This window comes from Archocentrus centrarchus, chromosome 6 (genome assembly GCF_007364275.1).
Source record: "Archocentrus centrarchus isolate MPI-CPG fArcCen1 chromosome 6, fArcCen1, whole genome shotgun sequence".
NCBI lineage: Eukaryota > Metazoa > Chordata > Actinopteri > Cichliformes > Cichlidae > Archocentrus > Archocentrus centrarchus.
In genome coordinates, this window is record NC_044351.1 from 22,780,056 (window position 1) to 22,806,308 (window position 26,253).

At 38.0% G+C, this 26,253-nt stretch overlaps 3 protein-coding genes across 5 annotated transcripts; 1 reads left to right on the forward strand and 2 right to left on the reverse strand.

Annotated features, from left to right (window-relative positions):
* Nucleotides 1-8,386: 8,386 nt before the first annotated feature.
* lepa (leptin a) lies at nucleotides 8,387-10,267 on the forward strand. Its single transcript, XM_030732133.1, has 3 exons — nucleotides 8,387-8,414; nucleotides 9,006-9,204; nucleotides 9,292-10,267. Exons 2-3 carry the CDS (start codon nucleotides 9,055-9,057, stop codon nucleotides 9,625-9,627), a joined length of 486 nt encoding a protein of 161 aa, XP_030587993.1. The 5' UTR covers nucleotides 8,387-8,414; nucleotides 9,006-9,054; the 3' UTR covers nucleotides 9,628-10,267.
* Nucleotides 10,268-10,551: 284 nt separating this feature from the next.
* On the reverse strand, nucleotides 10,552-18,797 carry rbm28 (RNA binding motif protein 28). 2 transcript variants are annotated; one of them, XM_030731597.1, is made up of 20 exons: nucleotides 18,495-18,797; nucleotides 18,159-18,305; nucleotides 17,975-18,072; nucleotides 17,815-17,890; nucleotides 17,608-17,700; nucleotides 17,378-17,449; nucleotides 17,191-17,284; nucleotides 16,862-17,091; nucleotides 16,679-16,745; nucleotides 16,417-16,526; nucleotides 16,260-16,333; nucleotides 15,719-15,854; nucleotides 13,971-14,035; nucleotides 13,718-13,876; nucleotides 13,422-13,571; nucleotides 13,188-13,262; nucleotides 12,999-13,080; nucleotides 12,546-12,684; nucleotides 12,107-12,221; nucleotides 10,552-11,050 (listed from the first exon to the last, which is right to left on the reverse strand). In XM_030731597.1, exons 1-20 carry the CDS (start codon nucleotides 18,610-18,612, stop codon nucleotides 10,916-10,918), a joined length of 2,235 nt encoding a protein of 744 aa, XP_030587457.1. In that variant the 5' UTR covers nucleotides 18,613-18,797; the 3' UTR covers nucleotides 10,552-10,915. The 2 variants fall into 2 exon arrangements, with proteins under 2 accessions (XP_030587457.1, XP_030587458.1); XM_030731598.1 differs by having other exon boundaries at nucleotides 16,871-17,091; nucleotides 18,495-18,612.
* A 1,232-nt stretch (nucleotides 18,798-20,029) lies between these two features.
* On the reverse strand, nucleotides 20,030-26,253 carry LOC115781879 (transmembrane protein 53-A). 2 transcript variants are annotated; one of them, XM_030731792.1, is made up of 4 exons: nucleotides 26,117-26,253; nucleotides 24,085-24,381; nucleotides 22,425-22,671; nucleotides 20,030-22,339 (listed from the first exon to the last, which is right to left on the reverse strand). In XM_030731792.1, exons 2-4 carry the CDS (start codon nucleotides 24,319-24,321, stop codon nucleotides 21,978-21,980), a joined length of 846 nt encoding a protein of 281 aa, XP_030587652.1. In that variant the 5' UTR covers nucleotides 24,322-24,381; nucleotides 26,117-26,253; the 3' UTR covers nucleotides 20,030-21,977. The 2 variants fall into 2 exon arrangements, with proteins under 2 accessions (XP_030587652.1, XP_030587651.1); XM_030731791.1 differs by lacking the exon at nucleotides 26,117-26,253 and adding an exon at nucleotides 25,896-26,109.

The following is a 26,253-nucleotide window of genomic DNA, read 5'->3' on the forward strand; positions in this document are numbered from 1 at the left end:
TCAGGTCACACTGAAGATTAATGCTCTTTCATATTTTATTTAAAGCTATAGTGAATGTTCATTTATACAAACTAAATTGAGAAAGGCAGTACACATGAGAAAAACAGTAGTGAACTTTATCACTATTCTTTACTGAAGCTTTAAATTAAAGTGTAAAGTTAATAATCTACTTAAGGCATTTTTCATTCAATAGGAGACTCAGAAAAAAAACCATGAAATCCAAATAAATAAAGGTTGTCCTATATGTCTTGTTTTATCCATAATTTACATTCCGTCTCACTGATCTGTAACTGTGTGTTTCAGATACTGGACCAACTGTGTATGATCGTGACCATGATTTCAACTGAGCACAGTTGTTCTTTTCAGGTCTTTTTGCGGTCTGGGCTTGCTGTCAAATGACTATCCAGGAAGCCCTTACCCCAAAAAGCATCTGCAAGGGATCCTTACATCAAAGACAATTTATCACATAATTCTCATTTGACAGTGACTCAGTTTGTAATGTAAGTGCATACAGCTGTTAAAATAATGTTCAACTTGCAGTGCATGTTTAAGTAGTCATTTAGCAATAAAGGAAATATGGTGCATAATTTAATCCATGTTAACTGTTAAAGAAAACATGTACTGAGCATTAATCTAGTGGTTCGTAAATTGGTCTTCATTAATCTAGAGTCGTGTTGTTTTTACTATTAATTGAATTACCAAATTATACTTTAATATATAAATATATTCCCATATTATCTGGAGTAATTGAGAACAAAAGCTTTCAGTGTCCCAGGGAGATGTGTTACTACAGCTTTAAATGTGTTTGCAGCTACACATAATTTCTCCAGAAGGTGGCAGCATTGCTCAGGAATGTTGATTATGAGGACATTTGACTAAAATCCACACAGGATATTTGTTCTTGTCTTGATGCAATACTTCTTTATATAGTTTCATAAAATAGTGAGCCACTATATCTGTTAACAGCTGCAATTACACTGCGCTGCATTGATGTGAGCCATTTGTAACACCGATGTACATGAACATACGTTTGGCAGGAGAATGAATGTATATGCACTTAGAAGTATGTCAAGAAAGTGAAAGAGAGACTGTTGTCTCTGTTATTGCTATTTTGTTTAGGCTATACTTTTCATCAGTGAAGAAAGTGAATAATATGTTCCTGTGAACATTTTCCAGCTGAATAAAAAACTTGTGCTTAAATTTGTCATTTCCTATAAATTACTCATTTCTGCAACAATAAGTAATCTTTTCTTTGGTAGCGTGCAAAACAGGATAATGGCTCAGCCAAGAAACAGGTGTTAAAGCAGATGTTTTACCATTTCTGTGGAACAGTGACGTTTTCCTTCTAGTGAAGGACACGCATCATTAAACAGTTCTTCATGTGTTGACTCTCCAAAGCTTGTAGAGGGAACTCTTGCTTTATAGTTTTAGAAGGTAGGATTTCTGATTGTTTGAGTTACCTACCTGCCATTCTTAGAAAACAAAACCAGAGCCACAATCTCTTTCTAATGTTCTCATACTGAAAAAACACCTTATTACTTTTTTCCAACCTGTTTTTCTCAGTTGTAGTTGTGGTGGAAAGTTTACACTCATCATCAGCATGAATCTCATGGTAATTTGGGGCTTTTGATTCAGTTTAATTTGGATTTTCTCTAATTCACACAGTGGATATATATGCATACATCCCCACTAATATTTGGTAAAATGTCCATTAGTAAGTTGCATCTCGATCAGAACCTCTTGGTAGCCGTCATCAAATCCTATGGCATAATTCTCATAATTCTGCTTGGATATTTGAAACTCACAGAATTGATAGAGTTCATTTAAATTGTTTTTTTTTTTCCCTGCACTGACCCAGCTTTTAAGCATAGTCCACAGATTTCACTTGGGTTGAGGCCACTTTAACCATTCCAACACCAGTTTTGATGTGTGTTTGTGATCATTGTCCTCTTGGAACACTCGGTTGTGTCCAAGTTTCAACCATCTAGCTGTTGATTTGAGGTGAAGGTGAATTATATGGAGGTAGTCCTGCTTTTTCATGATTCATTCACTTTGTACAATGTACCAGGCCACTGGCAGCATAACAGCCCCAGAGTGTGATGCTACCACCACAATGCTTGACAGCTGTTACAGTGTTCTTAGGTTAGAAAGCGTCACCTTTACTCTTCCAAACTTGGGCTTTGTCATTGTGGCCAAATAGTTCAATTTTTATCTCATCTGACCATGAAACCTTTCTCTAGAAGGCATTTGGTTGTCCATGTGAGCAGCTGAAAATTTCAGTTGAGCTTGAAGGTTTTGATTTTGGAGCAGGGACTTCTTTCTTGGTCAGCACCCTCTCAGTCCATGGTGACACAACACTCGCTTCACTGTGTACACTGTGTGCTTGAGCCTTGGTGGTTCCTGGGTTTTTAAAGAACATCCAAACCAATTTTCTCTCAACTGAGGGTCACTGTTTGGGTCTTCTTCCAATCCTTGGCACAGTGGGGACACAGCTGAAACTTGTACTTTTACAGTTGTTTGAAATGATGACCTTGGACTCTGCAGTTGTTTAGAAATAAGAGACCTTCCCAACTTGCGTAAATCTACAAATCATTTTTATGCTGGCAAAGAGAAATTACCAGCTGTAGTCAATCATGGTCACTAATGAGGACTTAACAGACCTTGGCCTTGTTTAAGGGTATCATATAATCTTCAGCACCACTTATTGGATGATTGAAGTGAGTATATGAATATATTTGACCCTGTGTGGATTATGGAAACACCAAAATGAATTCAGACTTGTGCACCAATTCTTGGTTTTTAAAGTCATTAAAGATGTATGCTATACAATAATTCCACCCTGACTAAAGAGCAGCTCAAAAAAATCATTAAAAGCCCCAAATTACCACAACATTCATGCCCATGATGAGTGTAAGTAACTGTCTGACCACAACTTTTATGTGATAAAGTTAATGTACTGTATACAAGTCTTCAAAATAACTTCCAAATTAGAGTCTTGGTGGGTTTCAAGAAGACTGCTAAATGACAAGACTTGCCTCTAGAGGGACTGTGACTTAGGGAATACTTTGGAAAATTCCTGATCCAAAATAATGAGAATGAACTTTCTGTAAAAGAGATATCTAGAAATAAATTCACAGATTCAGGTAGTTGAACATTTGTGGGAAAACCAAATTGTTCCAAGTAGTTTATTTTTATGTCTTAAAACACGTCTGAAAGACTTCAATGAAAAGTGAACAGATACTCATTCTCATAATGATTATTAGCATCAACCAAGGTCTCATTATTGAATAAGAAAATTAGCTAAGGCCCTCAATTTGTTGATGACAATGGCAGAAACCAGAAATTTCCATTTCATATACATATTCACTCATTGGTCTCTTCATTAGATACACCTGTTTAACTGCTTGTACTGCTCAGCCAATCACTTAGTAGCAACACATTTTTGCATGTTGATACAGTCAAGGCGATCTGCCGAAGTTCACACTGAGCATCAGAATAGGAAAGAAAAGTGATTTAAGTGACTTTGAATGTGGTGTGGTTGTTGGTGCCAGATGGGCTGATCTGGGTATTTCAGATACTGTTGGTTTACTGAATTCCCCACACAATCATCTCTAGGGTTTACAGAGAATGGTCTAAAAAAGGGAAAATATAAACATCATAAATTTAAAAAAAAAAGTGAAAATGGCTTGTTAATGCCAGAGGTCAGACTTTGGGCCCCTTAGTACCAACTTAGTGCCATTTAAATGTCACACCCTACCTGAGTATTGTAGCTGAACATGTCCATCCCTTTATGACCTGCTTCCAGCATCTTGGTGATGTGAAGGAACGGTGCTATCATGTCAAAACCTTGTTAAATTGAAACATGACAAATTAAGATGATGCTGAAAGTAAAAAGGGATACAACCCAGTACTAGCAAAATGTAACTAATGAAGTGGCCAGTGGGCATATTTTGAGGGTTTTTCTGCCAGTCCTTTATGATTTTCTAAGTGAAATTGAATTCTTGTATCTTTATTTTATTTATTAAGTTTTTTTTTTGTTGTTTTTGTTTTTTTTTTGTGAGGGACAAGTGCAGAGAAGCATTGACAATGGCAGATGATCTGATGATACTTGCTGATGTACAGGTCCTCTTTTAAGTCTGTTTAAAATATGAACACATGAACATGGTACTTACTGGCCAACAAGAGATCCCTTCTTTATAACAGAATCCACAGTCCAACCTTTTGTAACCTTTTCTCATGTTTCTCTAACATGTGCACAGCACTTTGGCCGGCATTTGTTGTTTTGGCATGTGCTTTATAAATGGAGTTGTCATAACTCGATGTTCAAAGCGGTGTGCGAAAATTGTTTTAGATTAGATAGATTGATTCAACTCATTGTTATTGTGCGCACAAGGCACACAACGAAATGATCGTTCCAGATCACTCATCCAGAGACGAGCATCTGCAGTCATGCAGCCAGAGACCGGCGCTACCTTTTAAGACAGACTTATAAAAAATGTGAACTTACAACTTGAAGGGCCATTGTTCCACATCCAGATTTTCCATTTTAAGACCTTTTTAGTGAATCAAAGTAATCGTACTTAAATTTACTTTGCAATCAGGTCTCAAAGATCGTGCAACTTAGTCCTCACTAACCACGCTTTACTTACACTATATTCTACCTTTCATTTTTGCTATTTCAGTTGTAAATACTAATTGAACTTGTGGTCTTGTAATTTTAGCCTTTTGTTTTTATATTTATTACTTCCTATTCTAATGATATTTCCTATGAAATTGCCACTGTAAAACAAGTGGCGTGGCATAAGATGAGCCCAAAAATGTGGCGGTGGACAGATGGCTGAACAGACAGATGGATGGAGCACTTTGCCTATAAACTCATAATTACAGCCATGGTATATATGAGAACAGAAGAATTTTGTTGTTGTTTTTTTTTTTGGTTGTGTTTTTTTGTTTTAATGAACTTGCATGTTCAGTAGAGAGACTCCAACAGCTGCTCCTTTTTTTTCTTTTTCTTTGTGGAGTTTTTGGGCAGGCAGGCCTGAGCAGGACCACAGCATGTGGTTTCAATCTTCTACCAAAAAACACTATAGTCCAGATCAGTGTGTAAGTACTTAAAACTTTAGAGATCAGTGCATTCACCCCAATGAACAGGATAGTGATACTACTGCACTGTCAAAGTTAAAGCATTAAATGTAATCAGTTCTAGATGCTGTGTTAAAGTGAATACGTATATATGGTGTATATACAAACTAATTTACTATTGCCTTGTGTGTATCTGTCATTTGCAACTGTGTTTCTAAGTGCAAGACTACATTTTAGACCTGCGTCTGAGAATGAATTAATTGTATCAGTGAGCGCATGGTATCCCATGGCACAACAAGAACCAACAAAATAATGTGACATTCATAGGAGTCTGTTAGATTTTCCTTTAGAAATAGATTTGTGTAAACAATTAACATGAATGAGAGTTTGTCTGCGTTCTGATAAATAAATGTGTACTCTATAATCAAAGTCCACAAAACAGGTCTGAAGCTCAGTTCCAGTGACTTAACTAAACTTTTACACTGCAGTGTGTTGCACATGTTTTATTTAACACCTACAGAAATATAAAGCCTCTTGATAATAGGCTGATGGGAAAAGCGCATCGGTTACCGACAAACCCTAAAATATTTTTGGGCATTGCGTAACCTGTCACCACTTATCGTCTGCATGAATTCATTGAAGTGGTTTAATCCTTTAACTCCATTAATCCTTTGCAATAGGTCATTTTCATTTTATCTGCAGGGCTGAAACTAGTATAAAACAGCCCTTACCATTCTTGTCTAACCTGTTATTCTCTTGAAGATTTTGTTTGTGTTGACTCTCTTTCTGCAGACACCCAAGTTATTCTGAAGCTACCCAGAAAATAAATGCTGATTTAGATCTTTTCAAACAAGTTTGGTGGTCTTAGCATCCCTCAAACACCTGGGGGTTAAAAAAAAGCCCACTGCTCTGAATGGCAGCACATGCAGGATCAATGAATTTGAATTCCCATCATTCCTGTGACTCATCCAGGCAGTTCTCTGCTGAGTGGAATTCCTGGTTTTCATGTGGCATCTGGAGAAGTAATTTGATACTGTGCTCATGCAGGACAGGTCAGTAGCACTAAACATTGCTTTTCTTAACCTTAAAGGGTTAATGTATGGGCTATTTGCCATACATCTGATCATATGCACGTGTAAAAAACAGTAACTCACTTCCTCTGAAGATTGTGACTCATATGATCCCATAAGTGATGTGATACAAAGCTGTCATGAATTATTAATGAAGCCTTGCATTGTCCCTCTGTTACTGCAACTTCTTGTCCTGCAGAGATGCAGTTAGATAGATCCTCTACGATCCCACAGACAACAGACACAAGACTGCATGCGTGAACTGTGGGCAACTCTGGCAAAAAGGAAATTTCCTTCCTTGAGAAAGGGCATAACCACAAAGACTAACCTCAAATGAGTAACACAACAGAGATTAATTTAACGATAACAGTGTGACAGACCGCCGTGTTTCAAAAGTTACAATTGAGGTATAACAACTGAATGTTTTACTCAGTCAGGACTGACGACTAATGTTACCTTGAAACATTTCCTGTATACAGAGACGTCACATACTGGCAGACAAAACTCATAATTAAAAAAAACAAAACACTTTGATTCACACCAGATGTCAGGGAAACTTTTTTTTTCCCAGTTTGCCAAGAAACCTGCTCTGCTATTGACAAAAGAGCTTCCAAAGCACTGAACAACTGCTCTGTGACTGTTAACACTTATTGGAAACTATCCATCCAATTAGATAGTTTGTGTTGTTCCTTCTAGTTTTTCTTTTATGAATAATATACTGTTCCCGTTGAACAAGCAGGACAGTGTCACCCATTCGTCGTCCTTCCCAGAAATGTCCTTTTTTTCCATCAATTTTCAATGATCTATTTATTTTGCCCAAAATGTGGCAATGACTTTAATTTCTTTATGAGACCTCATGAGCATAAGGTGGTTTTTACTGTAAGTTACCTTGAGAGGAAAGTGAAATTATTATTGTTCCCTGGATCTAACACAAAGATTCTTGGACTCTCTGACCTTTTTTTTTTTGTTTCAGGGAAACAGGAACATTCTCTGCACAGCAACTCCCCTCCTTAACATCTGCTTCCAAAAATAGCATTAGGGGAAAGGGGGCTTTAAAAAAAGTTTTCCAAGAAGAGCACTGAATTTGAGCAACGTAGACATAACTGTGTTTGACTTGCATGCAACATCTAATATGTGCTGAGAAAAGGAGAGGCTAATAATTGTGTTGCCACCCAAATCTGATCGTATATTTCCCATTAACCAGCAACTTTTGTTTAAATCTCTCATCAAAAAATGAGATAAATGTTTCTCAGTAAAAAACAAAACAACAAAAAAGTGAAATTTCTGGAGAAATCAGTGATGACTGATGAAAAACTGCAGTGTAATTGCTGAAAGCTGTACCAGTTTGTCTGTGGCAGCTGCTTTTGACAATCGCACTAAATATTTTGCAGCATAATTGCTGCCTGGACTGTTCTGAGATCTGCACACTGCTCAAGTGTCAAATTAAAGGAAAATAGAATCTATTTGAATTAAATATGAAAATGTTCACATAAACTGATGTGCATTCCACAGCCTACTAAAGATGCAGTGTTTGTTTTTATTATTTTGGCGCTTACCTCTGTTACTACCACTGTACAGGTGTGATTAGTCACACAGTGGTATGGCATGTCCTAAATAATTCCTGAAGTTTTCAAATAAGTTCATAGTGTTAAGCAGAAATGCATTTCTTATTCAACGGTTACACTACTTAAAAATAAGAACTCCTATAACTATTTGTAAGCCTCATCTTGATGGGTGTAACAACAGTGAGACAAGCAGTAAAAGTTTTTTGTTTTGTTTTTTTTTTGCACTGTGAGAATTGTGGTATGTTAAAATCTGAATACATATGTACATTTACATAGGTATGGCTATGCAGTAAAACATGCACAATGTCAACAAACAGTACCTCTTTAAAGGCAATAATAAAAAAAAACACACACACACACACACACACACACACACACACACACAATATGAATACCTCCAAAAAGTAAGAGGTAATAAAATTACTTTATTATATTAGTCTCACATAGACTTATCTCTATGTAATAAATGTGTTATAGGGAAGGTGTCAAAAATCTATTGCACAGTCAACCTCTTCCTGTCTGATGCAGCACCACCAGGGGATTCAGGGGCATGATATGGGGAGAAGTAAGTGAGGGGGTGGATGAATGGGGGAATGGGGGGTCGGAGAGAGGTGAGTAAGACATGAGTCAACAGCCCTCCAATATAAGATGTCCTGATGGAGCCTAACAGTGGCATACTCGCAGACATCAAACCAAGGTAAGGTCAACTCTCTACTCCATCTCTCTGCACAGCTCATCGAACCTTAATCTCACAGGCGTCAGCATCTTTGTTTCTCTGTGTCCACTATCGGATTGGTGGTTTCTCCACTGATGAGTGCAGCTTTGTGTCGATGCTAAACGTACTTGTAGTACAGGATGTCAGTGAAAAAGTTTTTACCAGAAATTCTGGTTTACTGGTTACATGTGTTTTAGCTACCATTCTAGCTCAAGTTTAAAGTGTGTAAAAGGAACTTATACTTTCTTTTATGGTTCTCTGAGAATTTAGTAATGTTTTGGAAAACTGGAGAGACTAATAGTGGGAGGCAAAATCTGTGATCTTTGTACCTGTTATACAGCCAGAAATTCACAGGTGTCCACATCACAAATATTTGCTGTCGATATCAAACAGGTTGAGTAAATTGCTGGCAGAAAGCATGTGCACAAACATCAGTGACTTGATTAGATGTAGATATGAACTAATTCAGCTTAGTGAGATGATACACTGGTTAAAGAGCAAGTGCAAATTGCATTCATTAGAAAGAAGAATATCCTTTATCTCTAATCATGGCATTTTCCATTCCTCTCCTAGGAATACTGTCATTTCTCTGTGTTCTGTACAACAGTGGGAATACAACACTATGGACTACACTCGGGTGCTCCTGTTGTCTCTGTTTCAAGCTTTAAGCATGTGCGCAGCAGCTCCTCTGCCAGTGGAAGTAGTGAAGATGAAATCAAAAGTGAAATGGATGGCTGAGCAGCTGGTGGTTAGGCTGGACAAAGACTTCCAGGTAGGATTCATAGTTCTGTTTGTGGAGACTTTAGTATTTAAGAGTTGCTGTGTTATTAATTGAATTATGTTCACCTTCCATTTGAAGGTCCCCAGTGGCCTGACTCTCAACCCACCTGCTGATGATTTGGATGGAACTTCCTCCATAGTGACAGTCTTGGACGGTTACAACAGCCTGATTTCTGACACCCTTAATGGGGTCTCCCAGATCAAGTATGACATCTCTTCACTGACAGGTTACATCAATCAGTGGAGGCAGGGGTACTGCAGCGAACAGCGACCAAAGCCTCCAGTACCAGGGCCACTGCAAGAGCTACAGAGCCGGAAAGAATTCATTGACACCGTGGGCATGGAGGCTCTCATGAGAGTGAAAGAGTTTCTAAATCTGCTGCTGAAAAATCTGGATCAGCTGGAGACTTGCTGAAGGATGGAGATCAGGACCAACGTTTCCAATTTACCACCATGATTGTTTGAAGATGTTTTTAAAGTCTCCATCCGTGATGTCTGACTTTAAATTCTGATTTGTCCACATTGAACTTGATATTTTGAATCAAATCCATTCTTGAACAGTCACTTATTTATGTATATTATGTATTTATTTATGTACTGTTTTTAGAAAATATGCACTTTGTAAAAGTCATTATTTTTTTACCACAGGCTATGCAGCCTAAATGTTTCCACAGAAATGTAAAACGACTGCTCTGCACACCAAAGTAAATCAGCTGCTCACAAGGTTTGGACTGTTGCATAAAGCAAAGAGCTCTGAGTGAAAAATGTGTTTCACATTAAGTCAGTCATCAAGTTAAACCAGCGGTGTAGGGTTAACTGGAGGACGTCATGATGAAAGATGACATCATCCCTGGAAATTCCTGAAAACCAGCCTGCAACTTGCTAAGAAACCCACATGATGTTTGCATAATAACTGTACCTCAGTCAAACACCAGATCTTCCATAAAATGTCTATTTATGTCCACAGATGGCACATTTTATGTTTTGGTGCATCCGGCACTATTTTTTTTATAACTGTCGCAGTAAAACATCAATAAATTTTTTTAACAAATTGATTTTTGGTCTTCTGTGATGTTCTGCCAGTTTTGTTTAGTGAGTTTAAGATGAAATGAGAATCGTCACAATGACATGAAAAAGGCACGTAGACCAGGTTAATGTATAATGTCATTTGTGGGTGTTGAGCTCTTGCTACACTAATACAGTCACGGTACATGAGTGGGAAGTGTTTTCCCAGAGGTATCGGCTTATGATTAACTCCTGATAAAAACTACTATGAATAAAGTTGAGTTGAAAGAAAACTATCATAAGGTATTAATGAATCTTTCAACACTGCAACAAATGTGGGTTGCAACAAAGTAAAATGTTTTATTTTTCCTAAAAATACATGTACAAAAAATTTCTCCTTACATAATTAGGTTTCTTTCACTGGTTAAAAGAGCAGACAAAAGCAAACACAAGGGCAGAATGTATGCTTGAGCATGAGAGCATCATGCTGTACAGTTAATGTTGACACAAAAGCAAATTTTAAGAAAAACTGTAATTACTCTGAAACCCCAGGATGTCAATGTAGAGGACCTCTGTTTCTTCAGAACTTTACATCACAGTACATTTTCTCTCTCTCTCACTCACACACACACACACACACACACACACACACACACACACACACACACACACACACACACACACACACACACAGAGAGTTAACTATCAAACCATTTACTTCTTTTGATATTGGTGTCACTGTTGCCCATCAGTTTCTTCTTGTATTGCTCCACCAGGCTCTCAAAGCGGTCTCCATGCTTTTGCTTGAAATGCTTCTTTGCCATTTTGACCTTCTGAAAAGCAACAGAACAAAATGTCATGTGGAGTTACAGGACAATAAAACTAGCAACTTATTGTTCTTTAAAAAAAAAAAAAAAAAAAAAAAAAGAGTTTAGCAGCACTGCTGACAGATGGCAGTGTGTAATTTCTTACATTATGGACCACACTGTGCAATTTTTTCAAGACTACTTTGAGTGCTGTGCAGTCATAAATACTTAACAACTCTAATATAGCAGAAATTATCTAAGTTCTTCCCAAAACCTGATTTTTCTTTCCTCAGTAGGTCACACAGTAACATGTCAAATCAAATAATGACCCTGACTGTTACCTCTTATACACTTGACATCCTGTTCTCTTGTACCTTCACATATATACTGGCTCAATTAATAACCATTCACATTTGTCCAAACACATCTTATAGCATCAAATCAACATATTTTTACCAACGATGCATACTTATTTTATAACGAGCCATTTAAGAGAACTTCACAAAGTGACAGCCACAGAGTATCCAAAAAAGGAAAAACACAGTTCCAGGTAAAAATACTGCAATGCAAACTGCTCTCAGAGACTATAGTGACAAAAACCAACAAATCTGCAACAAAATCATTTTTTCCCAACAAACCTTTTCTACCAAAATTAACAAACATAAATGGAAGATGAAGGCAAAGGAAAAGCTCCACTTCCACAAATCTGTAAAACTGAAGAGATTTTTAATAAGCCATAAAAAAATGGGAATGATTTAAAATAAACTACCCATCCATTCATCCATCTCCAGTGTTGCAGTAACAGCAGCAACACGTGATGACACCAAAACATTTTACTGTAACCTATATATTACTCATGAATGCAAATGTGTATTCAGCAGATATTACCCTTTCTTTTTTTTTTTTTTGGTTGTCATAACAGTTTACTTACTTTCCCCACATCAAGCTCTAATAAAATAAAATTAAGAATGACTGCTTTTAGTATTCTGCCATATTCAACCCGTAGGTGTTCTTTACTCTATGATGTTTTGTGAATATGACTCAAGATTACAAATAAGAGCATGCAACACAAATTTTATAAACCTGGTTTCTGGGCTGTGCGTGCTTCTCCATCTGTTGCTTCTGATGCTCCTTCCTTTTCAATCCAGGCTTGGCTTTCTTGGGTGGGGGGGCCTGCTGCTTTCTCTTGTCACGTGTTCTGCAAAGGATGAGCATTAACAATCTATAACTTAGTTCTGATTTCCACTGTGGAGTTACAGTCAGTATTTCCATTTGGTTTTTAATTTGGTTAGGGTCTCTAGACTTTCTTACTGCTGTCATATGATTGATGTCATCAAAACTAAAATTTTACATTATCAGTAATTTCCACTTGTAAAATCCCACATGGTTTAAGAACACACTCTGATTGGCTCTGCATTAACAGGTGTGTCTGGTAGCCTTTGTTGTAATTACCTATATGTAGAACTACAAAGTGACCAGTGTCAGGCAGACAGGCAACTAGTAAAAGTACTAAAAATGACACCTGATCTTTGGTCCTTGATGGGAAGGCAAAGGCAGCACTTTCTTTCGTTTCTTCCCGTTCTGCAACTCTACGTGTTCAACATCAGGAGTGGTGTGGAAGCCTGAATAGTGTAGGTCTTGCTTCTGGTCTTCAGGAATACCTGATAAATACAGAAAAGTGCACAGAGGGAACATTTAAGAAGAATAACATAAATAGTAAAAGAGCTTTATGGACAGGATGTGACGGTATTAAGCATAAGAAACAGCATTTATGCATCAGAGCAGGTGTTTCAATCGCACAAGAAAAGCTTTAATATTACTACTCAGGATGTGGCCAGGTGAACAGCTCACATGCACCCATCTGTAATCAACCATCACATCCAATTACCAAATATGATACAAGATAATAAAAATAACATTTTCTTAATTTTCTCCTGTGCAGTTCTATCCAGTGAGGTCTGTGCTTTATTCCCACCTTTCCCTGGTCCTTTCTGATCTCCAGCTGGATGGGACTTGGGTTTGACGCCTCCTTTGGAAGGCTGATTTTTGAAAGCTTCCTACAAAAATAAACACAGGGTTACTTTCCATTTAAAGATTTCTTTTTCTTTTTTTTTTAAACAGGTATTCTAAGCTGCAACTAACACACAGATCAGTACAAACATACCTTGCTTTTCTGCTTCCTCATTTCTTTTATTTTGAGTTTTCTTGAATCCTCCAGGGAGAACTCAACAATGGGTCTCTGCAGAATGACACAAAATACAGTTATGCTTGGCTAACCCAACATTCTTTGTAGGCCAGGAAACGAAATATGAAAAAGAAAAACCACAATGTTCAGTTTAAGATATCAACATGCTAAAGCTGCTTTTCAAACACTATGCTACTTTCAGCACTTTGGTACCTTTTGTGAGCCAAAAATATAAGGGTTGTTGTTGAGGTAGCGGAGCGTACTGAGAGCATGTTCGTGATCCTGGAACTGAACAAAGCCGTAACCTAACGATTGTCCCATCACTTGACCTTTCTCAGGCTTCTTATCATAGATGACCCGGCACTAAAAAGAGAAACAGTTGGGTTCACGCACAACCAGCATGAACAAAACATTTACCACAACACCCCCTGCTGGCAACAAAACATTTTTTTCCCACAAAGCTGTGACAAATTGACAATCCATGTCAACCCCGACAATGTAATTCTTACTTCTGTGATGCGACCTCCCTTCACTCCTTTTACAGCTTGAAGGCAGAGCGATTTGAGTTTTTTATTGTCCACTGACTTTGGCAGGTTGTGGACACACAGACGAGTCTTTGACACAAACACTTTTATGTCCCGAAGCTTGGCCCTCTTTATTTCTTCAAACTAAAAAAAAAAAAAAAACAGCAAATAATGACTCAAAATAAGAGCAATTGGAAAGAGTAAGTGAAAGAGAACCATTTATAAAAGATGTTCTTACTCTGGTTCTTTTGATCATGTCTGCCTCAGGTACGCCCTCTGCAGCCTTGGTTCCTGGACGAATCACTGAGCATTGAGGTCAGAGAGAATAACAGTCAGAAGCAATTTAGCAGCACAGAGCCTGTACAAAGTCCTTTAATCTCCTTTAAGGCCTGCTTTGGACTGCCCCACAGGAACGATAACAAACATGATAACACTGTGATGATCACACTGTGGAGCTGCTGTAACAGTTCGTCAGCCAAAGACAACCTGGACCAAAACTCAAAACTGCTGCTACAACCTACACTAACTGACCACTTCATAAGGTACACACCTGTTCAAGCAAATATCTAATTAGCCAATCACATGGCAGCAACTTATTGCATTTAGGCATGTAGCCATTGTCAAGAAAACCTTCTAAAGTTCAAACTGAGCATCAGAATGGAGAACAAAGGTGATTTAAGAGTTTGAACATGGCGTAGCACGATCTCTAGGGTTTGCAGAGAATGATCAGAAAAAGGAAAAAAAAAAAAAAAAAAAAAAAAAAAAACACAACATGTCAAATCTTGAAGCAAATAAGCACACTGGGTGTCACTCCTGTCAGCTAAGAACAGGAAACTGAAGCTACAGTTTGCACAGGCTCACCAAAATTGGTAAACAGAAGACTGGAAAAACATTGCCTCATCTTATGAGTCTTGATTTTTGCTGTGATTTTCAAACGGTAGGGTCAGAATTCATGACAGCATCGTGGACCCATCCTGTCTTGTATCAATGATTCGGGCTGGTGGTGGTATAATGGTGTAGGAAATATTTTTATGGCAGGCTTTGGGCCCTTTAGTACCAACTGAGCATCATTTTAACACTACAGCCTACCCGAGTATCATTGCTGACCATCTCCATCGCTTTATGACCACAGTGTACCCATCTTCTAATGGATCCTTCCAGCAGGACAATGCACCAAGTCACAAAGCTCAAATCATCTTAAACTTGAATAATCCAATGAATTCCCTGCACTCAAATGGCCTCCACAGTCACCAGATCTCAATTAAGGAGAGCACCTTTAGAATGTGGTGGAACAGGAGATTCACATGTTGGATGTGCAGCCAACAAATCTGCAGCAACTGTGGGACAATGTCCTGTTAATATGGACCAAAATCTCTCAGGAATATTCCCAACACCTTGTTGAATTTATGCCACGAAAAATTAAAGAGCCCTGAAGGCAAAAGGGGGTCCAACCCAGTAATAGTAAGGTGTAACTAATGAAGTGGCCAGGGAACATATCTATTAACCAACCAACAGGAATGCAATGATTGCCAAAACTAGCACAATTATGAAAAAACAGATTAAACAGAATAAATGGAGGCAAAATGTATCAAACAAAATATTCCAAATTTAAACAAAGAAGTAAATCTGGTTGAGTTGCAGCAGCAGAGGCCTTGTTTGTATGATGTGTTGTCCAGCTGTTTTCATGACCCCTAAACAAACAGGATACGTCAAACTTTATGTATGTAGCCTGTGACCAGTGTGGCTTACAAGCAATTCAGAGTACTTTAATGTCACAGTCCACAGGAACAGTACAGACATCACAAAACAGATGAAACTTTTCTGGGAAATAGTTAACACATTAATAAAGTAAAAATATAATATATTAAGGTGTTACATCTTTAAGTTTTCATGCATAATGTTAAAACACCTAAGTCACTGACTTTAATAATGTTTAAGATAAAACGATTGCTGCTTAAGCTGCATACAAGATAAATGTTTACTCACATCCCTCTCTGGCCAGGTACAGGTTCCTCGTGCCCGTTTCTACCTTCTTTTTATCAACTTTCAGTTTCACAGCATCTTCTCTGCTCACTGCTGCAACAATCATCAGCTTTCTGCCATGTATCCGGATACCACCATCCTACATGAAATAAACCAATGTTACAACTAGCTTACCTACCTTAAAAGGGTGGGTACAAGACACATATTTGTAGTAACAGTGTTCACACACATGACTGCTCCCTCAAGCTGTACATGGTGGAAAGGTGGAAAAAAGAATTTAGGACATAACTTGCCAAGTTGCCAAAGAGTGTTATTATTTCTATCAATTCTTTTGCTAATATTTAAATCAAACAGGTTGTAGCTGTTAGTTACCCTCCAAACTCTGTGCAACTAAACACACAACATATCTTCACTGTAGTGTCTGTGATGTTTCCACATCACAATTTAAACACAACAAAGTTAAAAGACCAATTTCCCAACTTTGGAAATAGATCCATCAGAGGAGCATGTGATTATATATTGATTATATGTGATTATATATTACCTCTGCCTCATCCTGTGCTGCAGCTATGCATTTGTCTGCAGCCTCTTTAGTCTTAAATTGAGCAAAGGCACAACCTGGCAAAAATAACACAAATGAATGAATAACTGAATACAATCAAGTGGCAGGTATGTGTCTCGCTCAAGAACCGCTGACTGACCTTTTGAATGCTCTGTATCTGGGTGAACAACAACCTTTATGTAGTTCATTTCTCCAAACTCAAGGAGGACTTCCTCAAGGTCTTCTTCCTCTGTGTCAAATGACAGGTTCCTGAATGGGTTTAGATTTAAGTGTTAAAATAAGAAACTGGTGTTGACTGCTCAGAGAGAGTTTCGGGATGTAAGAAAAACAAGGAAACAAATGAGCCGTAGTAAAATAAATGAAAGCAAGCTCTGGACTGAGTGGGAGGAAGAATCACTGACCTGATGAAAACTGTTCTGCCCTCTTGCACATCTGAAGGAAGGAGTTTTTTTGAGGTCTTCTTCTGAGCTACAGATATAGAAAGCCATACACAGAATGTATAAAAACAACTTCATACTAAAGAAAATATTAATTATATATTAAATAGAAAATAAAAAATATGTAAAACATACAACTATTTATACCTAATTTATCTTCATCCTCTTCACTTTCCTCTTCATCCAGGCTGCCGTCATCATCATCTGTATCAAGGCTATCTCCATCCTCCTCCTCCTCCTCCTCTTCGTCGTCCTCCTCTTCATCCTCCTCCTCATCTTCATCATCAGAATCATTCTCCTCACTGCTCTGTTTGCTCTCTGCTTCATCATCTGATTCAAATTCCTCAGTTTGCTTCACAGCTGGTTTTAAACTGACTCTGTGGACAGATGTGGTGAAAAAAATAACCAGTACAGTTAATCAGTTCTTGCTAGACTCATGGTATATGAACAGAGGAATGCAGGTTCAAGGTTCACACTTTTTCTGTTCAGGCGCTGCTTTCTTCTTTTCTTCATCCTCATCGTCAGTGTCACTGTCGGTGTCAGCACTTGCCTCTTCTGGATTTTTACTGGCTATAAAGCAAATAAAATTATATTAATGATAACTAGGTTTGTATCTTCTGGAAATATGAGCATACATAAAGCAAAGAATTTTTAATGAATTACCTGAATTTGAGGACTGCTGCGTACTAATGAACTTGTCCTTTGGCACAGCCCAGTCAATTGCTACCGGGCGACCTGGGAATTGAACGCCAATATTTTAACAGTAAAAGTTATTTCCCCCAAAAGTGACATGTCATAATGACACACGCACACACACACTCACACTCACTCACTCTCTCACACACACACACACACACACACACACACACACCTCAACTGGCTCACTTACTGACCTTTTATCTCCTTCATGTTCATAACGTTAAGTGCTCTTGCAGCCTCTGGCACTTTTTTAAACAGGACAAATGCAAATCCACGCATCTTCCCATCTATGAAAGAAAATAGAAATCAATATCATACCAAATCAATCTACTCAAGAGTCGGCCAGTACTTCAATATGGGTGCTTATTTGTAAACCTACTAAGAAATAAATCCATATTTACCAGGTTTGAGGGGGATCGTGACCTCAACAACAGTTCCAAACTTTGCAAATACTTCTTTCAAATGTTCCTCTGTGCACTGTAACACATGATGTATATTAGCAAAGATTTCTGTCAGTGTGCTCTTATGTGTTGGATTTGACATCCATGCAGCATACTGTACCTTAAAACTGAGATTCCGGATAATAAGCCTTGCTTTTAGTAGCTTTTTCCTGAAGCCTTTGGATTTCTGCTGATTTTCCTTTGGAGCTGTGCCCACCTCTGTAGGTGCAGAAAGAAATAAGTGAAAGGGTACCAAGGAGACACAGGACTCTTCTGGTTGCCAGTTTTGAAATATGTCATCAAACCTTTTTTGTTTTTGTCTTTGATTTTACTCTTTGCCACTGTCAGGGACAGCTTATGTCCGTCGTAGTCTTTAACTTCTTTTAAGGCTCGCTGTGCATCTTCCGCCATGGAATATGTGACAAACCCAAACCCCCGACATTTTTCTGTGTCTGTTAAAAAAATGACGTAAGTATCTGTTATGTACAAAAATGCTTGCTGTTGTAATTTCATTCTATTAGTACTGCTTTTTAGGACTTTTTCGCTCAAATGTAATTGATTCTGTGTGGTTTGTGTTCGTGTAGCTAATATTTGAAGGGAAAAATCACTTTCACTCAAATAAACGATGCTGTCGACACTACCTTTGTCTCTGACCACGAAGCATTTCTTTACCGGACCAATTTCTGAGAATATTTCTTCGAGTCGCTCATTTGAAGCTGAATCTGGCAGAGAACCAACAAATATGGTGTGCGCTGCCATGCTAACTGCTAACTGTGCGTCACTCACAAACTAAAGTGGAGTTTGTTTCCGATACACAAGCGGAAACTAATGTCCAAGTAGTCGATAGCACACGAATCAGTGACACATATATACGCCGCGGAACTGTTTAACTTTAATCCCACTAGCCACAGGATCAGGTCGCATGTTTACATGTGGAAGCAGCCATCTTTGAAAGTAAATGGAAGTATAACTCGATAAATATTCGCATTCACTAGTGCCACCTGTCGTCCAGGAGGTTTCAATGCAGGAACAATATACAAATTATATTAATACAGTATGATTAAAAAAAAAAAATCAGCTTCTTATGGTGAAGTAATATTTCCCTATACTGTTTATTTTCAAACTGACTGACATTACTGCAGACCCTTTTTATTTAATTGTACCATTTCCTACAGTAGCTCTTTTAGTGAGAGGGTGCTGGCTGCAGAAGCCTGAAGGGGGTGTAGGATGATCCATTAATTTATTACTTACAAGATTCTTTAGAAACAAGCAGCTATTGCAGTTAGCAAACATGACAGTACAAAGGCAAAACATTAAATTCATATGTTGCTTTCTGTATTTCCTCTTAACTACATGAGACCCTACAATTTATCTACATCCTTCTGTATATTTCAGTTTAATTCCTTGCATTATTATTTTTGTGTAGGCATGTAATGCTTAGATTACACTTGTGTAATAATTTCTAGGCTCTTGTGCTCATAATTTAGCCCTGCTGTAATAATAGTATTGTGAATGACGGCTTCTGCCACCAGGTGGTGCCTTCAGCAGTTGTTAACTCTACTGAAGGGATGGGACACCATTCTTCCAAAAGATACTCCCTCCTTTGGTGTGGTAGGTTTCTAATCTTGGGTTCAGATATTTTAAAGAGAAGTCCACTTCCAAAGGCATAAAAATGTTTCATAACAGCATAAAGGTTATCACTCAGAACTACGCTCTTACTGACCGCGATTCTTTCTCCTAAGGGTTGCTCAAACCATATCTCCAAAATGTCTGTGACTGGATCCACCTACTGGAAAGGTCAAAGGTTAATTTCTTTTCCTTCCTTATCACCTGTCTGCGTATTCAAAAAGCTTTAAGTCCAGAGGTTATCTTTAGTTTCATTACGTGTCCATCTGAGGGTATGTGATTAAATCTCAGGGATAAGGACCTAATAACATAAATACTTCTCATTAGTTACAAACTGTGTTCTACACATCTGCAGTTCCCAAGACTCTTTTGTAAGGTCAATGTGGAAAGCCATGAGGCCAAAGTGCAAAGCTTTAGAAAAAAGTTAATAACATTTCAAAATTTCAAAACAAAAGTGTCTTCATAATTAAGCTTCATGAAAGAAAAAAAACTTGAATTATTTGCAGTCATCTTCAAGGTTCAAGTTAAAAACAGACAAATCTTTATTACACAGTGTTAGAGGTTTCATAATATGGTGCACAAACTCCTTTAACTTACAGCTCTTTTATATTAAAATGATTAAAAAGATCAACTGAAAAGACAGCATTTTCCCAAATTTAACTAGTTACATCCTTCAAGAATACTACAGAGACACATTCATAGAGGTACAGTTTAACACAGAGAGAGACCTAAAATTCATAGAACATATACTTTTGTGAACGTTAGCTTCAGCAAATACCCGTGAGTTCTTGCTAGACTTTTGGCAAAATAAGGTTGGAGTAACAAGTGATGTGCTTTCTTAAGGTAAACAGAGTCAATGCTTTGCGTAAGAAGCAAACAGCAGAAGGTAAAGTAGTATTGCATTTACTTCAGTTTACACAGTATGATGTAGTTATAAGCAGGAAATCAGAAAGAGGAGCAACTCAGTATTAAAATTATTCAAGGAGGTTTTACATCTTCAAATGAGAACATAATCAACTAGCAGCAAATATTACTGCTGATGTTCCTAAACAAAAAATAGCCCTTGACTGAGAAGGAAAATGTAAAGTACACTTCAGGTGGTTTCTGAGCGTTTCCCTGAACATCCTGACAGCTTTGCTGATTAAAAAAAAAACATTTCTGTGGTGCTAGTGGAACATCTGAATTTATTAATTAGGCTTACACATTTCAACTTTTGCAGTGTTTCGCCTGTATTCATGCTAATGTCTCCTTTTTTTGTTTCTTCTGTGTACTGTGCAGTGCCTGCCAAACTAACATTAAACTACTAAAATATTCAATAATACAAAAATTAATTTGCTGATCATTCGAATGATTAACCTTGTCTCAAACACATCAGAAATATCCAGAAGCACTATATATGCAGCAACTGATCACATGTAGGAGGCTGAAACCAGAGAATTGTCATGACTTTGAACTCAAGCATCCAAAGAAATGACCTAAACATTAAATATTTGAAACTGTTTGGTTTGTGTGCCCAAGTTAATAAGCACGCTCATGCTGTCCCCTGCTTTAGGCACTTAAAATATCAAACACCTGACTTGACCTGTAGTGTGTTTCACGAATAAAAGCACCTGTAGTTTGTATGCTTGTAGCATCTCTGTTCACATCTTTTCCCGACCGTTTACATTCATCTCCAAGAAAGCATTAAAAAAACAGGAAAATGCAAAGTTCATATTTGTTTTGAAAATTTGCTTTTGTGAGGGGCGAAGTACAGTTAAAACATACTCCAATGTACAAGCCCATTTCCAAAGAAGCTGTGCAAAAATGCAATGATGTACACATTTACGCCATATATTTAACTGAGAACAGCACTGAATGTCTTACAAAGTTAAAAGGCTAAAGAACCACACTGAGCTGTAATGACCCGAGTCAACAGAAAACAAACAATTTTGGCAAACCATTATATTTTAGTAATATGAAGATGCCAAATTATGCTGGTTACAGCATTTCAAATGAGATTTTGAAGTATCAAATATTTGTATCACCTGTCAAATTACACCTAAAGATATCACTGCGAGGATGTCTTCAGTCATTTAGTTTCAGTTAATAGACAGTTAATAGAATTTTTTTTTTAAATATGGAAAACTATATTTATGTGTTAACATTAGAATCCAAAGAAATTACTCAGGATTCTTCAACAGAAGTGTGAGTGTAAAAATCTGAAATCAAGTTTTAAGGCACTCCTGACCAGATGTCACGCTGCAACATTCATCCACCACTAAGAAATCAGTGTTGTAATCCATTTATAAAGCATTTTATTCTTGATATACTTTGATTCGCAGTTTGTCGAACTGTGTATATTAAGTATTTTAACTGAACTGTTGTTGTACCTTCATTAGTTGCCAATTAGTGCAAAAATTCAAATTTCCCAGTACAGTAGCCCACTAGAGCTTAAAACATTTGAGGTTAATACACAGAAAACTCAAGTTCCTATGGCACAGCATTGTTTGGGAAACACCTCATAACTTGGCCTTGAGTACGGTAAAATTGAGAGACCTGACGAATGTGTCAATTGTGGACAGATACTCCTCTGGGTGCCTCTTAAAGTGACCGGCATGAGTTGAATCTTCCCACTTCTTTTCCGTAACATCCAGCCCACGCCGTCGCCAATAATCTGCCAAATTGGTCAAAGTTCGTGGGTCGCACAGTGGATCATTGTTGCAATAGAACAACAGTGCAGGAGTGGTGACGGGAGTATTCCAAAACACATCCAAGCATGTATCAAAGTGGTCCACTGTCTGGCTTTTAAACTTGTCGAAATACATTAGGGCTGCATATTTTATCAGTGACTCACATTTTGGGAATACAGTTTTCCCCAAACCTGAACAGAGAGAAGAAAATTTTTTTTTTTTTAATTTGCAATTTTAAGAAGAGATTAGACAAAATTTGTGTTACAGGTAACTGACCTGTTGCCATGTGCTCCAGGGACCCTGCCACCATGCTATCATAAATGTGTCCTGTGATCCTTTTCGTGAATGCCTGATATTTACGTGCATCCTTGGACACATGTACAAGCAGTTGGGAGAATGTATAGCCACCAATGGAGAAGGCGTGTACAAGTAGGGGGCGGGACACGAAGCGCTCACTCTCCAGCAGGTCCAGTAGCATCCTTCCGTGCTCCAGACCCCAGCGTGGCCAGAGGAACCCAAGTACCTTTCAGAACAAAGAAAAGAAAAAAATGATCAACCTTTCAGAAAAGTACTAGACTTGGACTGTAAAGCAGAGTGAATTAACTTCACAAAATAAGGTTTATAAATAAAGTTACAGAGCCCCCACAGTTTGTTTTTTTTTCCCCCTGGCCTACTTTTGTAATCTTACAAGTTTGGTTTCTATTGCAATCTCAGTTTACTACTCTATGGCCTTCACATTTACATTGATTTAGTATTAATTTATGTTGTTATAGCACCAGTTTACCACAACAGTTAAAGACCTCAGAAAGCTTTACAGTTTAAAGGATCCTACAAGTGGACACAAAACAAATGATAACAAGATGGCAAAAAAGAGCACAAAAAGATAAAAAAAAAAAAGAAATGAGATAAAGGGAGCGAGTAGGTAAGCGGTAATGATGTGTAACAGTTGCATATAAATGCATGGTGAACAGATAAGTGCCTATTACATTATGAGAAGTCCCCAGCAGCCTGAGCTTACAGCAATATAATTTAGGTTCAGGATCATCTGATCCATCCCAACTATAAGCTTTGTCAAAAGGGAAATTTTAAGCCTAATCTTGAAAGCAGAGGTAGTCTCTCCCAAACTGGAACTGCACTGGACGAAAAAGGGCCTGTATCCGGAAACGCTCTGGAATGATCCGTGGCAGATCCAACTTTAAGTATCAGCCACGTATCGGTAATGTTTCCAGAGAGAATACAGGAAGATCTGATCTGTCACAGATGTTTAATTGGATATTATCCAGATATTATCCAGATCTGTAACAGATGGTCATTCAGAGTTTGGATTTTTCAGGGTCCAATCTTGTCCGTTTACAGAGAAATCTCCAAAACATATCCGTTAAAGATCCGTGTGCATTGATTGGGATATTGTCCGTATCTGTGATGGATACAGAGGTATCATACCTCAGACAGTACCATATTTTAGGGCTTTTATTCCAGTGCTGGTTCCACAGGAGAGAGGCCTGATAACTGCCTCCTATTGTACTTTTGGAAATTCTGGGAACCACAAGCCTGCCTGCACTCAAAGCACAAGCTTCTAAAAAGACTATAATTTATTAACATATAGAAAAAGACACACACACGATGCACTTTAAAGTTTAGGTATGGTTCAGGGTCATCTGAACAGTAGCTGCTCATTGACCCCTATTGCTGAAACTGAGGTGTTTGAAACTGATCGCCGTGATCAGTTTCAAACACCTCAGTTCCCCGATCCCGCCGAGCAGGAAGCCCGTGCACGTGCCCTCGTCACCGCTCATGGAGATCAGTTTCAAACATCTAAGTTTCAGCAATAGGGGTCAATGAGCAGTTGTACAAGTAGTTTATCACAAATTTCATGGAAATTGAACTTTATTTAACTTTAACATATCCTTCAGTTTCTCAGTCCCTGAATTCTTACCCCACTCTCAAACACAAGCACGTCAAAGCCTGTTTTGAAGTAGATGTCGCAGTACTTATCCAGTGCTTGGGGACGTGAACCCAACCATGGTAACATCAGCAGCAGGGGTTTGTGATGCTCTGAGGTTGGGGTCCGGCATCCAGGGACTGCAAATTTTGCTTCATTCAGGTAGAAGGTGGCATTCTTACTTAAGCGATGGGCAGTAACGCCTCTTCTTAGAGCTGCACTTGCAAACATGTCAGCAGTCGACGGGCTTTCTTGTAAGACCGAAAAGCGGATTGAAAGAGATGAAGTTACCTGCATGAAAGACAAAAATATAGGCATGAGATGAGCTTAGGACAAACAACATTTTTATAAAAAAAAAATGTTTTCAAGCGTGCTTTTTTTTTTTTTTAACTCATACAAGGCTGAGGCATAACCTTGAGTTGCCTCATATAGGCCTATTACTTTGACCATAGCCTATTTTCATGTCTTATAGATGAATCCAGTGCTTTAAAAAAACAGAAAAAGTGCATCTGTTCTTTCATTTAGCCTCAAAACATGTGAATACAAGATTTAATGCTTTCACTGGACTTTTTAAAGATTACTCGTCAAGCAGCTGCAACTTGAAGACAACTCTGCTCTCTCTACTCAAGAGAGAACCAATGCTTTTATGCAGGAAAAACCTTGTATATAATATTTATTCATCTGCAATTTCTAGAATGAGTATCACTCCATGCTAAACTTAAACTGATTACTTATATTGTATTAACAATTTAATAATGTTGTTACTTAGAATGTTATATATCAGTTCAACATGTTGCACTTATAAAAGCTGCTTCCCTGTTGCTTAGCTTTGTTATTTCTTTCACTGAATCATGCAAAAGCCAAACCTAAGTCAGCCATATTATATGGCAATGCTCAAATCCTATAGTCAGACCAAGTGAGCAAAAGGGAGGCACTTTTGTGCAAGCATGTCTATAGGAAGGACACAAACTTTCAGCAGAGAGCAGGCACATACACGCCCATACCATTAGCTTTGAGGTTTTTTTTCCCTACCAAGAGTAGGCGTCCATATGTTACCTTGTAATAAATCTATTCACATTCCTGTAATTTCTTAATATATTTTGGGAGGCAACAACAATGCTTCTGTGCAGGAAAAACTTTCACTGATTCATGCAAAAGCCACATAAATCAGGGGTTTTATATGGGAATGATCAAAGCCTATAGTGAGTAAAATGGCGGAAGCATTTTTGTCTAAGTATTTCTATAGAAAGGATGCAACCTCTCAGCAGAGGGCATGCACACAGCTGGCACATACACACACATTTATAATGAATGCAACACATGAAAAACTGCCCGATGGCAAACTAAAGATATTCTGGAAAAATGTCCTGTGTTCTTGTAATTAGCTGGTGGCTACTGACATTTGTTCTGCTCTAAGTCCCAAACAAATAAGTACATGCTTACTTTCTTCTGTGTTCTTGTGCACAGCAAACTTACTGGCAGCTCATGCAGTTTTACCAGTTTCCGCTATTTCTTGTAGTAATTTTCCCTTTTTTCCAAAAATCCTGCTGGAGTCCCGCTCGGTCCTCCCGCTCGCTGCTGCTATACTGGTGGTTGAAGTTAAGCTAGGCAAACAAAGCTCACTGTATAGATCTTCGCGAATCCCCCCCAACCCCCACTAATACTAACACCCACCCAGTTTTTTTTTTTTTAGCGAACACTGTTCTAGTTAAAATCACCCATAAACATATCAAGTTAGCCTGCCTTTTGCAGCTAGCTATTCAAACAAATAAACAAATGCAATGCTAGGACAAAAGCAGACTTACCGTAAAAGCATGGAAAGTGTTCGCTAGTCAAACCCACTGATCTAGTAACTATAGTCTTTGGCGGAGTTACAAATCTGTATCCAATTTTGTTGCAGCAATGTCTAGTAAAAAAGAACGGGTATTCCTAAAAACACTGTTTGCAGTAGTAAAAAAGGTTAATATCAAGCTAACCTAAGGGCCCCCAACAAAGCTGGAAATCGTGAAGACGGAACTAGACTCACTTTGACCTTATTTCCTTTCCGTAAGTCCTCCTCTTCGCTCCTCCTCCTTCTTCTTCTTCGGACTTTGAGTGATTACATATTTGTCGGCCACCTACGGTGTGGTCTAGAAATACCTGGACAGTGACCAATGGTATAAT

Excerpts from the sequence above, each read along its gene's own strand:
- lepa (XM_030732133.1), top strand. The coding sequence starts at position 9,055 with ATGGACTACACTCGGGTGCTCCTGTTGTCTCTGTTTCAAGCTTTAAGC. Across the intron at positions 9,205-9,291 it reads GGCTGGACAAAGACTTCCAG|GTCCCCAGTGGCCTGACTCT; the intron begins GTAGGATTCATA and ends TTCCATTTGAAG.
- rbm28 (XM_030731597.1), bottom strand. The coding sequence starts at position 18,612 with ATGGCAGCGCACACCATATTTGTTGGTTCTCTGCCAGATTCAGCTTCA. Across the intron at positions 17,701-17,814 it reads CACGATCCCCCTCAAACCTG|ATGGGAAGATGCGTGGATTT; the intron begins GTAAATATGGAT and ends TTTCTTTCATAG. Across the intron at positions 17,450-17,607 it reads GAACATGAAGGAGATAAAAG|GTCGCCCGGTAGCAATTGAC; the intron begins GTCAGTAAGTGA and ends TTCAATTCCCAG.
- LOC115781879 (XM_030731792.1), bottom strand. The coding sequence starts at position 24,321 with ATGTTTGCAAGTGCAGCTCTAAGAAGAGGCGTTACTGCCCATCGCTTA. Across the intron at positions 22,672-24,084 it reads TGCTTGTGTTTGAGAGTGGG|GTACTTGGGTTCCTCTGGCC; the intron begins GTAAGAATTCAG and ends TTGTTCTGAAAG. Across the intron at positions 22,340-22,424 it reads CCTGGAGCACATGGCAACAG|GTTTGGGGAAAACTGTATTC; the intron begins GTCAGTTACCTG and ends CTCTCTGTTCAG.